Raw genomic sequence first — 13,409 nt, forward strand, 5'->3', positions numbered from 1 at the left:
AAGAAAGCAGGGGGTGAGTACTTTTCCTTTGTAAAGTTATTAAAATAATAACCCAACCCATACATATACCATTGGCTAGCTTCCACATGTGTTTATGACTGGTTACTAGTAAAATTTGCTATGCAGCAATCAACTGTTATTTACCATTTTCCAGGAATTTCAGGGCATAACATCAGGGTTATATGCAAAATGCAGTATACTAAATATCCGTGTGATTTTGTGAATTCAAAAGCACTGCAAGATGTTGCTCATGTTATTAATATGAATAAGACGATAAACCCATCCTCATAAATGTACAACATTTCCTGGTGGCCAAGCCTTAAACAGCTTATAATGTACCCAGTATCAGTGGGTGATGTGTTAGACTGTGAATTCAGCAAGGAGTAAAGAACGATTTTTTTAAATGGCCATGTGAGTAGACAAATGGAAATTGAGAGGATTTTTTGGGTAAAAAGAGATAAGAGCCTGGTATTATATAAGGAATGGGGCAAAATTAGGCAGAGTAGGTGTGGGAAAGAAGAGAAGAGCAACCAGAAACACACGTACGAGGTTTTTAAAAATACATTATTTTTAGCATTTAAGAGGAAAAGAAGGAAAGTACTATGAAAAAAGAAATGTAGGCCGGGCACAGTGGCTCACGCCTGTAATCCCAGCACTTTAGGAGGCCAAGGCGGGCGGATCACAAGGTCAGGAAATCGAGAACATCTTGGCCAACATGGTGAAACCCCGTCTCTACTAAAAATATAAAAATGAGCCAGGCGTGGTGGTGCATGCCTGTCGTCCTAGCTACTACTTTGGAGGCTGAGGCAGGAGAATCACCTGAACCAGGGAGGCGGAGATTGCAGTGAGCTGAGATCACACCACCGTACTCCAGCCTGGGTGACAAGAGTAAAACTCTGTCTCCAAAAAAAAAGAAAAGAAAGAAACGAGGCTGAGTGCCATGGCTCATGCCTGTAATCAAAGCACTTTGGGAGCCTGAGGTGGAAGGATTGCCTGAGCCCAAGAGTTTGAGGCTGCAGTGAGCTATGACTACACCACTGCCCTCCAGCCTGGGCAACAGGTGACACCCTATCTCAAAAGGAAAAACAAAAAAGGCAAATGGCAATTGCAGTGAAGAAATGCCAAGATACCTTCATGCTCAGGAGAGAAAGCTGTACTTCCTGGATGTGGTTTCCAGTCCCCTACACCTCTAGAGAAACCTCTCCACTCATGAATTATAGAAATCATCCCTAAAAGTATAAAGTACTGTCTTATTTGTTTATTTTATTTTATCTTATTTTTGAGATGAAATTTTGCTCTTGTTGCCCAGGCAGGAGTGCAATGGTGCAATATTGGCTCACTGCAACCTCTACCTCCCAGGTTCAAGCAATTCTCCTGCCTCAGCCTCCCGGGTAGCTGGGATTACAGGTGCCCACAACTATGCCTGGCTAATTTTTGTATTTTTGGTAGAGACAGGGTTTCACCATGTTGGTCATGCTGGTCTCAAACTCCTGACCTCAGGTGATGCGCCCACCTCAGCCTCCCAAAGTACTGGGATTACAGGCATTTGAGCCACCACGCCTGGCCAAAAGTATAGTCTTTTAAACGTTTTTAAAGATATGGATACCACTGGTCATTATTCACTGGAGTAAAACTCCATCAGGGTTTTAGCACATTTGGTTTATTGCTACATCTTCAGTGTTTAAGAGTTCCTGGTACACAAAAGGCACCTAATAAATATTTATACTTAATAAACATTTGCTGAGTGAGTATGCCAAATCGGTTTTCAAAGGATACTGTGCATAATAAGTCCTCGCTACCTTCAAAAATAGCCTCCAAATTAGAGGCCATTTCAACATGGAATTCTGGGGTGACAATTCCAGGCAACCATATCTTCCCATGTTTTTTTAAGTGCATGGGGCTCCTATCTGGAGTGAATTCTTTTCTGGTGCCTAACAAGGTATGACTTGTCAGCGAAGGCTTTACCGCATTCAGAACATCCGTAAGGTTTTTGTCCAGTATGGGTTTTTTTATGCAAACTAAGGTTTAATTTCCGGATGAAGGTTTTTCCACATTCACTACATCTATAGGTCCTCTCTCCGCTGTGAGTTTTCTGATGGCTATGAAGGTTTGACTTCTGAAAGAAGGCTTTTCCACATCTGTTACATTCATAGGGCTTTTCCCCAGTATGGATTTTTTTATGTTGAATGAGGTTTTTCTTCTGGATAAAGGTATTTCCGCATAGATCACACTCGTAAGCTCTCTTCCCAGTGTGAATTTTCTCATGATCGATGACATTGGATTTCTGGGAAAAGGCCTTCTCACATATGCTACATTTATAGGGTTTCTCTCCCGTGTGTATTCTCTGGTGTTTCACAAGATCTGACTTGTAAATGAAAGCCTTTCCACAGTCCGTACATTGAAAGGGTTTTTGTCCAGTGTGAACTTTTTTATGTTGAATGAGGGTTGAGTTCTGCCTGAAGGATTTCTCACATTCATTACACTGATAGGATTTCTTGGCATTATGAATTTTCTCATGATTAATGCAGGATGATTTCCAGGAAAAGGCTTTTCCACATGTCTTACATTGATAGGGTTTCTCTTTAGTATGAATTTTCTGATGTTGAAAGAGATTTGACTTCTGCTTGTAGGCGTTTCCACAGTTCTCACATTTATAGGGCCTTTCCTCTGCGTGAGTTTTCTGATGTTTATCAAGCTTCCACTTCTCCCTGAATGCTCTTCCACAGCTATGACATTCAAAGGGTTTCTGACAGGCATGCCTCCTCAGGTGACTCTGAAGGCGTGACTTTGAACTGAATAACTTTCTACAGGCATTACATTTCAGTTGTTGTCCTACAAATTTGGATGGATTATCGCCAACTAATTTTCTGTATCCATTATCATCGTGAGAATTATTTTGTACATAGTGTTGCAAGGAAGATACATCATCTATGCCCAGTGGAAGTATTTTCTTAGATCCGTCACATTCTACACCTTTCTGCGTAGTCAGCGTTTCCTTATTGATTGATGGGACTTCTCTTGCGAGACTCTCTTTCACATCCTTTGGCTTCCAAATCTGCCCTCCAATGTCCCCATTTTTTTCTAAAATGGAATACAAAAAAATGTCCTGTGTAAAACGTTCCACTCACATGCTTGAAATAAAATGCCATAGACAATCTATTGTGGTGATCATTCTGGCTTCAAACCTAATGTCTACGAGAAACCAAAGTTAATATAAGCTCTGTTAGAGTTCTAGGTGAACTAATGTTACATGAAGCTATCACATATCTGTCTGTAAAGGACTGAGCAACGTAGACCTAGTGCACAGGGAGCAGGTGAGAGCCCAGGGATACCAGGGAGAGGGAGATTAAGAAAGAGAGTTCGCCAGGCCAGGCACAGTGGCTCACACCTGTAATCCTAGCACTTTGGGAGGCTGAGGCGGGTGGATTGCCTGAGGTCGGGGGTTCGAGACCAGCCTGACCAACATGGTGAAACCCTGTCTCTACTAAAAATACAAAAAATTCACCGGGCATGGTGGCACATGCCTGTAATCCCAGCTACTCGGGAGGCTGCGGCAGGAGAATCGTTCGAACTCGGGAGGCGGAGGTTGCAGTGAGCCCAGATCGCGCCACTGCACTCCAGCCTGGGCGACAGAGACTCCGTTTCAAGAAAAAAAAAAAAAAAAAAGAGTTTGCCTGCAAAGGAAAACCCAGAGAAGAATGTAAAGAAATTTCTGAGTGGAGAAAAATACCTGGAGATTTCTTCCAGCGCTCCCAGGAAGTCACAGCTGGCTCTACTTGCTGCCAAACGACTTCCTCATTTAGAAAAGCTGAACTGGCTTCCATGCAACATTGACCCACAGTGCTCTCCTGGTCACCTACCTGCACGGCCACTTCCCAGCACTTCCTCTTCCTCTGACCATGGCTCCTTTCCTTGTTCCAACCTCAAGATCACATCGGGTTTGGTGGTTTCCCTTTGTCCTGTGATGGAAGATACCGCAGGGCTTGGTGTTTGTGGATGTGTGAGTTGTTTGTGCAAGTGTATGAGTGTATATAAGCGCTTGCGTATGCTTGCGTGAATATTTGTGTGTGAGTGTGAGCATTTATATGTCAGTGTGTGGGTATGTGCCATTGGTTGGGGGGAGTTGTGTGGATGGATGGTTTGAGGGAATGCACCTGAGCAGTCGAACTAAACAAAGAATGCTTTTTCTGGGCTGGGTGTGGTGGCTCATGCCTGTAATCCCAGCACTTTGGGAGGCCGAGACAGGAGAATTGCTAGAGCACAGGAATTTGAGACCAACATGTTACATGTAACATGAAGATAGCAAGACCCAGTCTCTACAAAACCAAAGCCACGTGTGATGGTGCACGTCTGTGGTCACAGCTATTCAGGAGGCTGAGGTGGGAGGATGGCTTGAGCCCAGGTCAATGTTGCAGTGATGCCAGGCATGGTGGTTCATGCCTGTAATACCAGAACTTTGGGAGGCTGAGGCGGGCCGGTTATCTGAGGTCAGGAATTCAAGACTAGCCTCACCAACATGGAGAAACCCCATCTGTGCAAAAAATACAAAAATTAGCCAGGCATGGTGGTGCACGTCTGTAATCCCAGCTACTCGGGAGGCTAAGGCAGGAAAATCACTGGAACCTGGGAGGCGGAGGTTGCAGTGAGCCGAGATCACACCACTGCACTCCAGCCTGGGTGACAGAGCGAGACTGTCTCCAAAAAAAAAAAATACTACAGCGAGCTATGATTGCACCACTGCACTCCAGCCTCGGTGACACAGCCAGACCCTGTTAGGAGAAAGGAGATAAAGAAAGAGAGAGGAATGGAGAGAGGGAGGGAGCGAGAAAGGAAGGAAGGAAAGAAGGAAGGTAGGAAGGGAGGAAGGGAAGGAGGCAGGGAGGGAGGGAGGGAGGGAAGGAAGGAAGGGAAAGAAAGAAATGCTTTTTCTTCTTGGAGGATAAAGCTTTTCCAAAAATCAAGACCAGGAGTAGGGTGAAGGGCAGGGCACCCAGCCCACAAAACTTACAGAGGCCCTCACTCATTCTCCGGGCACTTGCACGACCCTGAGAATGGGGGCTCCTTCAATACAGCACTTGGTACACTTCACTTGCCTCACCCTAGTCCCGGCTCTACAAAAACATATGCGAAGTGAGGAGCACCTCTGTGCCAACCCTATTTGGCCAGCCATGGGGTGTCTGTGTGTTTCACGCCTTAGGTTTTGAGTCCCCCTGCCCGGGAAGCCGTCCTTACCCACAGAGACAAGGTTGCTGTAATTCTCCAGCATCACATCCCTGTACAAGTTTCTCTGTTCAGGATTCAGCCGCTGCCACTCCCCCTGGGTGAAGTTCACAGTGACATCCTCGAAGGTCACTCTTCCCTGTAACAACAGATTCCCAATCAGTATAAAAATGCCATTGAATCCTGCGGCTGAGGATACAGAAACTTGTTTCTGCTGAACCAAGCTTTAATCATGTCCATAATTCACTCTACTCTGGATGAAAATAAATTGTGCCCAGAGGATCTTGCCAATGAGCCATAAACCTTAGACCTACTCATGACACTGCCATCTTTCTCCACCCTCTAGTCCCACCAATTTTACTTCCTGAATCTCAAACTCGGCCATTAGTTTCCATCTTCTCCACCATTCATTAATCCACCTTGTCATCTTTTACTTAGAGTAAGGCAGAGGCCGAGTATGGTGGCTCACACCTATCATCCCAACATTTTGGGAGGCCGAGGCAGGAGGATTGCTTGAGGCCAGGAGTTTGAGACTAGCTGGGGAACATAGCAAAACCCCTATCTCAAAGAACATTTTATTATTTTGGTCGGGCACGGTGGCTCACACCTGTAATCCCTGCACTTTGGGAGGCCGAGGCGGGTGGATCACCTGAGGTCAGGAGTTCGAGACCAGTCTGGCCAACATGAAGAAACCCCATCTCTACTAAAAATACAAAAAATTAGCCAGGCATGGTGGCAGGCGCCTGTAATCCCAGCTACTCAGGAGGCTGAGGCAGGAGAATCACTTGAACCCAGGAGGTGGAGGCTGCAGTGAGCCAAGATTGTGCCACTGCACTCCAGCCAGGGCAACAAGAGCAAAACTCTGTCTCAAGAAAAAAAAGAAAAAGAAAAAGAGAAGAAAAGAAAATGTTATTATATTTTTTTCTATTTTCCATTTTTCTTTAAGACATCCTGCCTCTATTAGAAATTCTTTTTTAAATAGAGGCCTGGCATGGTGGCTCACACCTATAATCCCAGCACTTCAGGAGGCTGAGACAGGTGGATCACCCGGGGTCAGGAGTTCGAGATCAGCCTCGTCAACATGGTGAAACCCCATCTCTACTAAAAATACAAAAACTAGCCCGACATGGTGGTGTGTGCCTGTAATCCCAGCTACTCAGGAGGCTGAGGCAGGAGAATCGCTTGAACCCTGGGAGGTGGAGGTTGCAGTGAGCTGAGATCACACCACTGCACTCCAGCCTGGGTGACAGTGAGACTCCATCTCAAATAAATAAATACATAAATAAGTAGAATAAGCCAATAGCCCCCTAATTCTTCCAGCTACATCTAAACTGACTGTAATCTATTTTCCACAGTCGACATTCAGACTGGATGGTGCGCTCCCCTAATTTATCAGCTTTCCTTGCATTTGGGAGAAACAGGTGACACCTGCTACAGGGGCCAGCGTCTGGCATGTCTACCACACTCCCACTCACACAGGGTCACACGGCACTCCCCTGGGTCTCTCCTGCAGCCATACTGGACTTACGGCAGCATTTTGCCCCTGCCACTCAACACTCACAGTGTTGGAAATCACACTAGTAAAGCGAATTCCTTTGTCAGAAACTGAAAATCTCACCTCTAAGAGCCAGCATCTAGTGTCCTCTTGGACAGATAAATTTTTTAGTTGTGTTTGTGTTCTAGCTCGCTTTTTTTAAATTTTGTTTATTTATTAATTTTTTTGGTGGGGAAGGGGACAGAGTCTCACTCTGGTAGCCCAGGCTGGAGTGCAGTGGCACAATCTCGGCTCACTGCAACCTCCACCTCCTGGGTTCAAGCGATTCTCCTGCCTCAGCCTCCTGAGTAGCTGGGATTACAGGCACGCACCACGACACCTGGCTAATTTTTGTCCTTTTAGTAGAGACGGGTTTCACCGTGTTGGCCAGGCTGGTCTCAAACTCCTGACCTCAAGTGATCTGCCCACCTCGGCCTCCCGAAGTGCTGGGATTAAAGGGATGAGCCACCGCACCCGGCCTTTTTTAAAAATTTTTGACACAGGTTCTTGCTCTGCCACCCAGGCTGGAGTACAGTGGCATGATCATGGCTCACTGCAGCCTCAACCTCCCAGGATCAAGCAATCCTCCTACCTCAGCCTCCAGAATAGCTGGGACTACAGGCATGCACCACCGTGCTAAGCTCATTTTTTATTATTTGTAGAGACAGGATCTCACTATATTGTCCAGGCTGGTCTTGAACTCCTGGCCTCAAGTGGTCTTCCTGCCTTCGCCTCCCAAAGTGCTGGGATTACAGGTGTGAGCCACCACACCCACCCTTAGTATGCCTTTCCTGTCAACAGGAAATTGGTCAACAGGCTTAATTTTAACAATTGCAAATAAACTACTATCTGCCTAACTGCATACAACTTATCCTTGGTCTTTCAGCTATCCATAATTTACTTTGATTCCGACTGGTACTAGTTTATGATTTTTCAGTTTATTGTGTGGATTTACAGAATTTGTTTCAAATACACACAGAACAAAGTCGGGAGAGGACACACATTCAAGGCACCAATCATTTAAAAAATAGGTTGGGGTGAAACACACGTGACACTGTTACATCTCAGGGCTTAGCAGTGGACCAGGTTTGTAAGAGCAATGGTCAAAAGATGCTTGAGGCTGGGCGTGGTGGCTCACCCTTGTAATCCCAGAACTTTGGGAGGCTGAGGCGGGTGGACCACCTGAGGTCAGGAGTTCGAGACCAGCCCGACCAATATGGTAAAACCCCATCTCTACTAAAAATACAAAAATTAGCCGGGCGTGGGCGTGGTGGTGTGCGCCTGTAATCCCAGCTACTCAGGAGGTTGAGGCAGGAGAATCGCTTGAACCTGGGAGGTGGAGGTTGCAGTGAGCCAAGATCAAGCCATTGCACTCCAGCCTGGGTGGCAGAGGGAGACTGTCTCAAAAAAAACAAAAAACAAAGATGCTTCAGCTGAAACCAGCCCAGTAATCCCATAGACAGTTGTGGGTTTTTTGTTTTTTGTTTTTTGTTTTTTGTTTTTGTTTTTTGGATAAACATAGAAATTGACCCTTCTGCTGTTAAAGCTTGAAACCTGTATTTGTTTTGTCTGAGTTCCTTCCTCAGGAAAAGACCTTCAGATCTCTCAAAGGCAGGCAGATCACCTGAGGTCAAGATTTCGAGGCCAGCCTGGCCAACATGGTGAAGCCCCGTCTCTACCAAAAAATACAAAAATTAGCCAGGAGTGGTGGGGCGCACACCTGTAATCCCAGCAACTCAGGAGGCTGAGGAAGGAGAATCGCTTGAACCTGGGAGGCAGAGGTTGCAGTGAGCTGAGATTGCACCACTATACTCCAGCCTGGGTGACACAGCGAGACTCCCTCAAAAAAAAAAAAACAACTGAAACTCACCACAACTGAAACTCACCACAACAGATGTCTCCTTGCCCCCTCCCTAGTCTTGCTTTCTTACACATTGTTATATTTCTTCCGTGCTGTATAAACCCCTAGTTTTAGTGAGTTAGGGAGATGGATTTGAGGCTGAGCTCCCATTTCTTCAGCTACGGCAGCTGATTAAAGCTTCTTCCTTGGCAATACCCATTGTCTCAGTCATTGGCTTTCTGTGCAGCCAGTAGCAGGACCTAGACCAAACTCCTGCTGTTTCCGTAACCAAGCTTTTTTTTTTTTTTTTTTTTTTTGAGACAGGGTCATGCTCTGTCACCCAGGCTGGAGTGCAGTGGCACAATCATGGCTCACTGCAGCCTCAACCTCCCAGGTTCAAGCGATTCTCCCACCTCCGCCTCCAGAGTAGCTGAGACTACAGGTGTACGCCACCACCACCACACCCAGCTAATTTTTTTGTAGAGACGGGATCTTGCCATGTTGCCCAGGCTGGTTTCAAACTCCTGAACTCAAGCGATCCGCCTGCCTTGGCCTCCTAGATTGCTGAATTACAGGTGTGAGCCACCATGCCCAGCCTTGAGCTTTACTTGAAATGTTTCAGCTCTAATAGGAAAGCAGAAAGTAGAGTGTGTGTTACCTTTTAATAAAAGTATGGAAGGAAGGAGGAAAATATGCCAAAAGGTGAGCGGAGTTAATTCTGAGCAAGAGGAACGTGGCTCATACGTTTATTCATTATGAGATTTAGATTTTTTTGAAAAGCTCACCTGGGAATTGTTCATTTCCTGTTCTTCACCAGTCAATAAAGTCTTGGGAAGGCAGATCTGAGGGAAAATGGAAAAGAACCATGAAATAGCAGAATTCGCTTTGGAAGTTGAGGATCATCCAGCATAGAATGCTCCACACCCTGGATAAAAGCTCTCCTTAACCCACTCAGAAAAGCCCTGACTTGTACCTCGGTGATCCCCTTCTGAAGGTCTTTTTTGTTTGTTTTGGTTTTTTTGTGTTTGTTTATTTATTGAGACTGGGTCTCAAAGAAGAAAGTGCAGGCCAGGCACGGTGGCTCACGCCTGTAATCCCAGCACTTTGGGAGGCTGAGGCAGGCAGATCACCAGAGGTCAGGAGTTCGAGACCAGCCTGTCCAACATGGTGAAACCCCGTCTCTACTAAAAATACAAAATTGGCTGGGCGCGGTGACTCACGCCTGTAATCCCAGCACTTTGGGAGGCCAAGGCAGGCGGATCACGAGGTCAGGAGATCAAGACCATCCTGGCCAACACGGTGAAACCCTGTCTCTACTAAAAATACAAAAACAAAATTAGCCAGGTGTGGTGATGGGCGCCTGTAGTCCCAGCTACTCGGGAGGCTGAGGCAGGAGAATGGCGGGCACCCGGGAGGCGGAGCTTGCAGTGAGCCGAGATCGCGCCACCACACTCCAGCCTGGGCGACAGAGCGAGACTCCGTCTCAAAAAAAAAAAAAAAGAGAGAGAGAGAGAAAGCTAAACAGCAGTTCAACAGCACCTTTAAAACAAGCCTGTGCAAAGACAATGAGGCAAGCATCAGATCAGCTAGAGCACAGTAAGGAAGGCCGAGAGCAGAAACCATGAATCCTGAAGCAGCTGTGGTCGTGACGAATAACGCCGCAGTGAACACGGGATGCAGATAGCCCTTCAGCTTTGCCATAAGCGGGACAGCTGGATCATTGGTAATTCTTTGCCAAAAGCATAGATTTTGGCCACGCGTGGCAGCTCACACCTATAATCCCAGCACTTTGGACAGCCAAGGTGGGAGGATCAGTTGAGCCCAGGAGTTACTTTTTTTTTTTTTTTTTTTAAGACCAAGTCTTGCTCTGTCGCCCAGGCTGGAGTGCAGTGGCACAGTCTCGGCTCACTGCAACCTCTGCCTCCCGGGTTCAAGGGATTCCCCTGCCTCAGCCTCCCGTGTAGCTGGGATTACAGGCATGCACCACCATGCCCAGCTAATTTTTGCATTTTTAGTAGAGACAAGGTTTTACCATGTTGTTCAGGCTGGTCTCGAGCTGCTGATCTCAAGTGATCCGCCGGCCTCAGCCTCCCAAAGTGCTGGGATTATAGGCGTGAACCACCACATCCAGCCAAGCCCAGGAGTTTGAGACCAGCCTGTGCAACATAGTGAAACCTCTGTCTCAAGGTTTAAGTAATAAAGTTTTTATTTTTTATTTTATTTTATTGAGGCAGGGTCTCATTCTGTCACCCAGGCTGGAGTGCAGTGATGTGATCCCGGCTCACAGCAGTTTAAAAATCCCTGGCTCAAGCAATCCTCCTACCTCGGCCTCCTGAATAGCTAAGACTATGGGTGCATGCTACCACATCAGCTAACTTTTTATTTTTTGTAAAGAAGGGATCTTGCTATGTCACCCAAACTGGTCTCAAACTCCTAGGCTCAAGCAATCCTCCTCCCTCAGCCTCCCCAAATCTTGGGATTACATGCATGAGCCACCACACCAGCCAGGAATAAAGTTTTAAATAAGTAAATATGTTTTTAAAAAGAGTAAACTTGCCGGGCACAACTTTAATGTTTATTAAAGTTTGAGGAGTCCAATTCTAGCACAAAAAAATATAAATAATTTTAAAAAAGAGTAAATTGTAAATGCTTTCACCACAAAAATAGATTAATTAGCTTGATTTAATCATCCCCCCAATGTAAACATGTATCAAAACATCACATTGTACCCCATAAATAAACACAATTATTATTTGTCAATAAAAAGTTTTTAGAAGTAGCTGTGGGCCAGCAGTAATGCTAAGGACTGGAGGGCCACGAAAACAATTTTGAGTGTCCTGGGAGCATCACTTTTCAATATGACAACTAAAAAAAAAATCTAAACTACCAATGTAAAATATTTAGCTTATTCCAGCAAATAGGAGAGGTAGAAAAATGAAACTAAGTAAAAATGCAAAACAAACAAACAAACAAAACCCAGACATTTGGCTTTCAGGGAGAAAAAAAAATCAGCTTACCTCCAGTGGAATCTGGCATAAATTAGCAAGTTGATTGATTTCTGATGCCTGTGGTCTTTTCTTCTGAAAGGGACTGAAAATGAAAAGGCGTGTATACTGAAAAGCTAAACTAATGACTAAAACTTAATCTGCCCTCTACCCGCTGTATTCCGCATCATAATCCAGTCAAGAAACAACCCAAAACACTCACTTGCTATCAAAAGCCCCACCTGATCCTATCAGGCCACATCAAAATTTCAATTCCCAATTCTTTCCTCGACTTCCCCAAAACTGAATGAACTCTCATAAAAATTGTGATTGTGAAAGCTTAATTTTCAAATCTGCCCAATCAGTTTCCAATGGAATTTTTTTTCAAGTTCATGCAAGTAAAAATTTTTTACCTTAACTTTGAAATAGAAAGCATGGAAAACATTATCCAAATGTCAGAGGATGAAAATAAATTAAAACAACAAAAATTGGCTGGGCACGGTGGCTCATGCCTGTAATCCCAGCACTTTGGGAGGACAGGAGTTCAAGACCAGCCTGGCCAACATGGGGAAACCCTGTCTCTACTAAAAATACAAAAATTAGCTGGTCATGGTGGCACGTGCCTGTAATCCCAGCTACTTGGGAGGCTGAGGCAGGAGAATCGCTTGAACCCGGGAGACGGAGGCTTCAGTGAGCCAAGATCGTGCCACTGCACTCCAGCCTGGGCAATGAGCGAGACTCCGTCTCCCGTCTCAAAAAAAAAAAAAAAGAAAGGAAAAGAAAAAAGAAATAGGGCCAGCGGAGGTGGAACAATGCCTTAAAGTGCTCTCCGCCCGACAGAAAGTATTCAGGCTCCAACCTCCAACCGGCAAAATCTCTTCAGCTGTACTAATACTCTCAAAATGAGATCAACATGCCAATCCATCCCCACCCTAGTCTGGGTGTTGAATTTAAACACAGGCTACATGCCCTTGCCTGCAGACATGGAGACGTTCCAAAATTGAGCGTCCAACTGAATTCCAAGAGACTAAACCAGACTTCATGGGACAGGATGCACCAGACTAGACCTCCTCCCAGGAGAAGAGGTATCCAAAGATCGTATTAGCAAATGACCCTTGGCGGTGTGCGGTGGCTCAAGCCTGTAATCCCAACACTTTGGGAGACTGAGGCAGACAGATCACCTGAGGTCAGGAGTTCAAGACCAGCCTGGTCAACATGGTGAAATCCTGTCTCTACTAAAAATACAAAAATTAGCTGGGCATGGTGGTACACACCTGTAGTCCCAGCTACTCAGCTACTCAAGAGGCTGAGGCAGAATTGCTTGAACCCAAAAGACAGAGGTTGCTGTGAGCTGAGATCATGCCACTGCACTCCAGCCTGGGCGACAGAGGGAGACTCCATCTCAAAAAAAAAAAAAAAAAAAAGCAAAATGACCCAGCCAGCCTGCTGGTTCACACCTGAATCCCAGCCGCCGTGTTGGACTACTGTAGTCCCAGATACTTGGGAGGCTGAGGTGGGAGGATCAATTGAGCCCAAGAGGTCAAGGCTGCAGTGAGCAAGGATCTTGCCACTGCATTCCAGCCTGAGAGACAGAGCAAGCCTGCAGGTGAACGGAAAGGTGTGGAGTGATTTTATATATATATATATATATAGATAGATAGATATAGATATATATATGTGTGTGTGTGTGTATGTATATATATGTATATATGTATATATATACACATATATGTATACATATATATATATTTTTTTTTTTTTTTGTCTGAGCCGCTGTGCCTGGCCTTTTTTATTTTTTTTTAGAGACAGGCTGGTCTCAAACTCCTGGCCC

At 45.5% G+C, this 13,409-nt stretch overlaps 1 protein-coding gene and 1 non-coding gene across 2 annotated transcripts; both read right to left on the reverse strand.

Moving 5' to 3' along the window:
• Positions 1 to 1,033: 1,033 nt before the first annotated feature.
• LOC112206460 (small nucleolar RNA U3) lies at positions 1,034 to 1,245 on the reverse strand. The gene has a single exon (XR_002940826.1). It is a non-coding gene; the product is annotated as a small nucleolar RNA U3 (small nucleolar RNA).
• Positions 1,081 to 11,955, reverse strand: ZIM3 (zinc finger imprinted 3). Its single transcript, XM_001141874.1, has 5 exons — positions 11,612 to 11,955; positions 9,380 to 9,436; positions 5,233 to 5,359; positions 3,861 to 3,959; positions 1,081 to 3,081 (listed from the first exon to the last, which is right to left on the reverse strand). The coding sequence occupies exons 2-5, from the start codon at positions 9,392 to 9,394 to the stop codon at positions 1,904 to 1,906; spliced, it is 1,419 nt and encodes a 472-aa protein (XP_001141874.1). The 5' UTR covers positions 9,395 to 9,436; positions 11,612 to 11,955; the 3' UTR covers positions 1,081 to 1,903.
• Positions 11,956 to 13,409: the final 1,454 nt, after the last annotated feature.

This window comes from Pan troglodytes, chromosome 20, assembly GCF_028858775.2.
Source record: "Pan troglodytes isolate AG18354 chromosome 20, NHGRI_mPanTro3-v2.0_pri, whole genome shotgun sequence".
NCBI classification, from domain to species: domain Eukaryota; kingdom Metazoa; phylum Chordata; class Mammalia; order Primates; family Hominidae; genus Pan; species Pan troglodytes.

Excerpts from the sequence above, each read along its gene's own strand:
- ZIM3 (XM_001141874.1), bottom strand. Across the intron at positions 3,960-5,232 it reads CAGCAACCTTGTCTCTGTGG|GACAAAGGGAAACCACCAAA; the intron begins GTAAGGACGGCT and ends CTTCCATCACAG. Across the intron at positions 3,082-3,860 it reads GCTGGGAAGTGGCCGTGCAG|AAAAAAATGGGGACATTGGA; the intron begins GTAGGTGACCAG and ends ATTCCATTTTAG.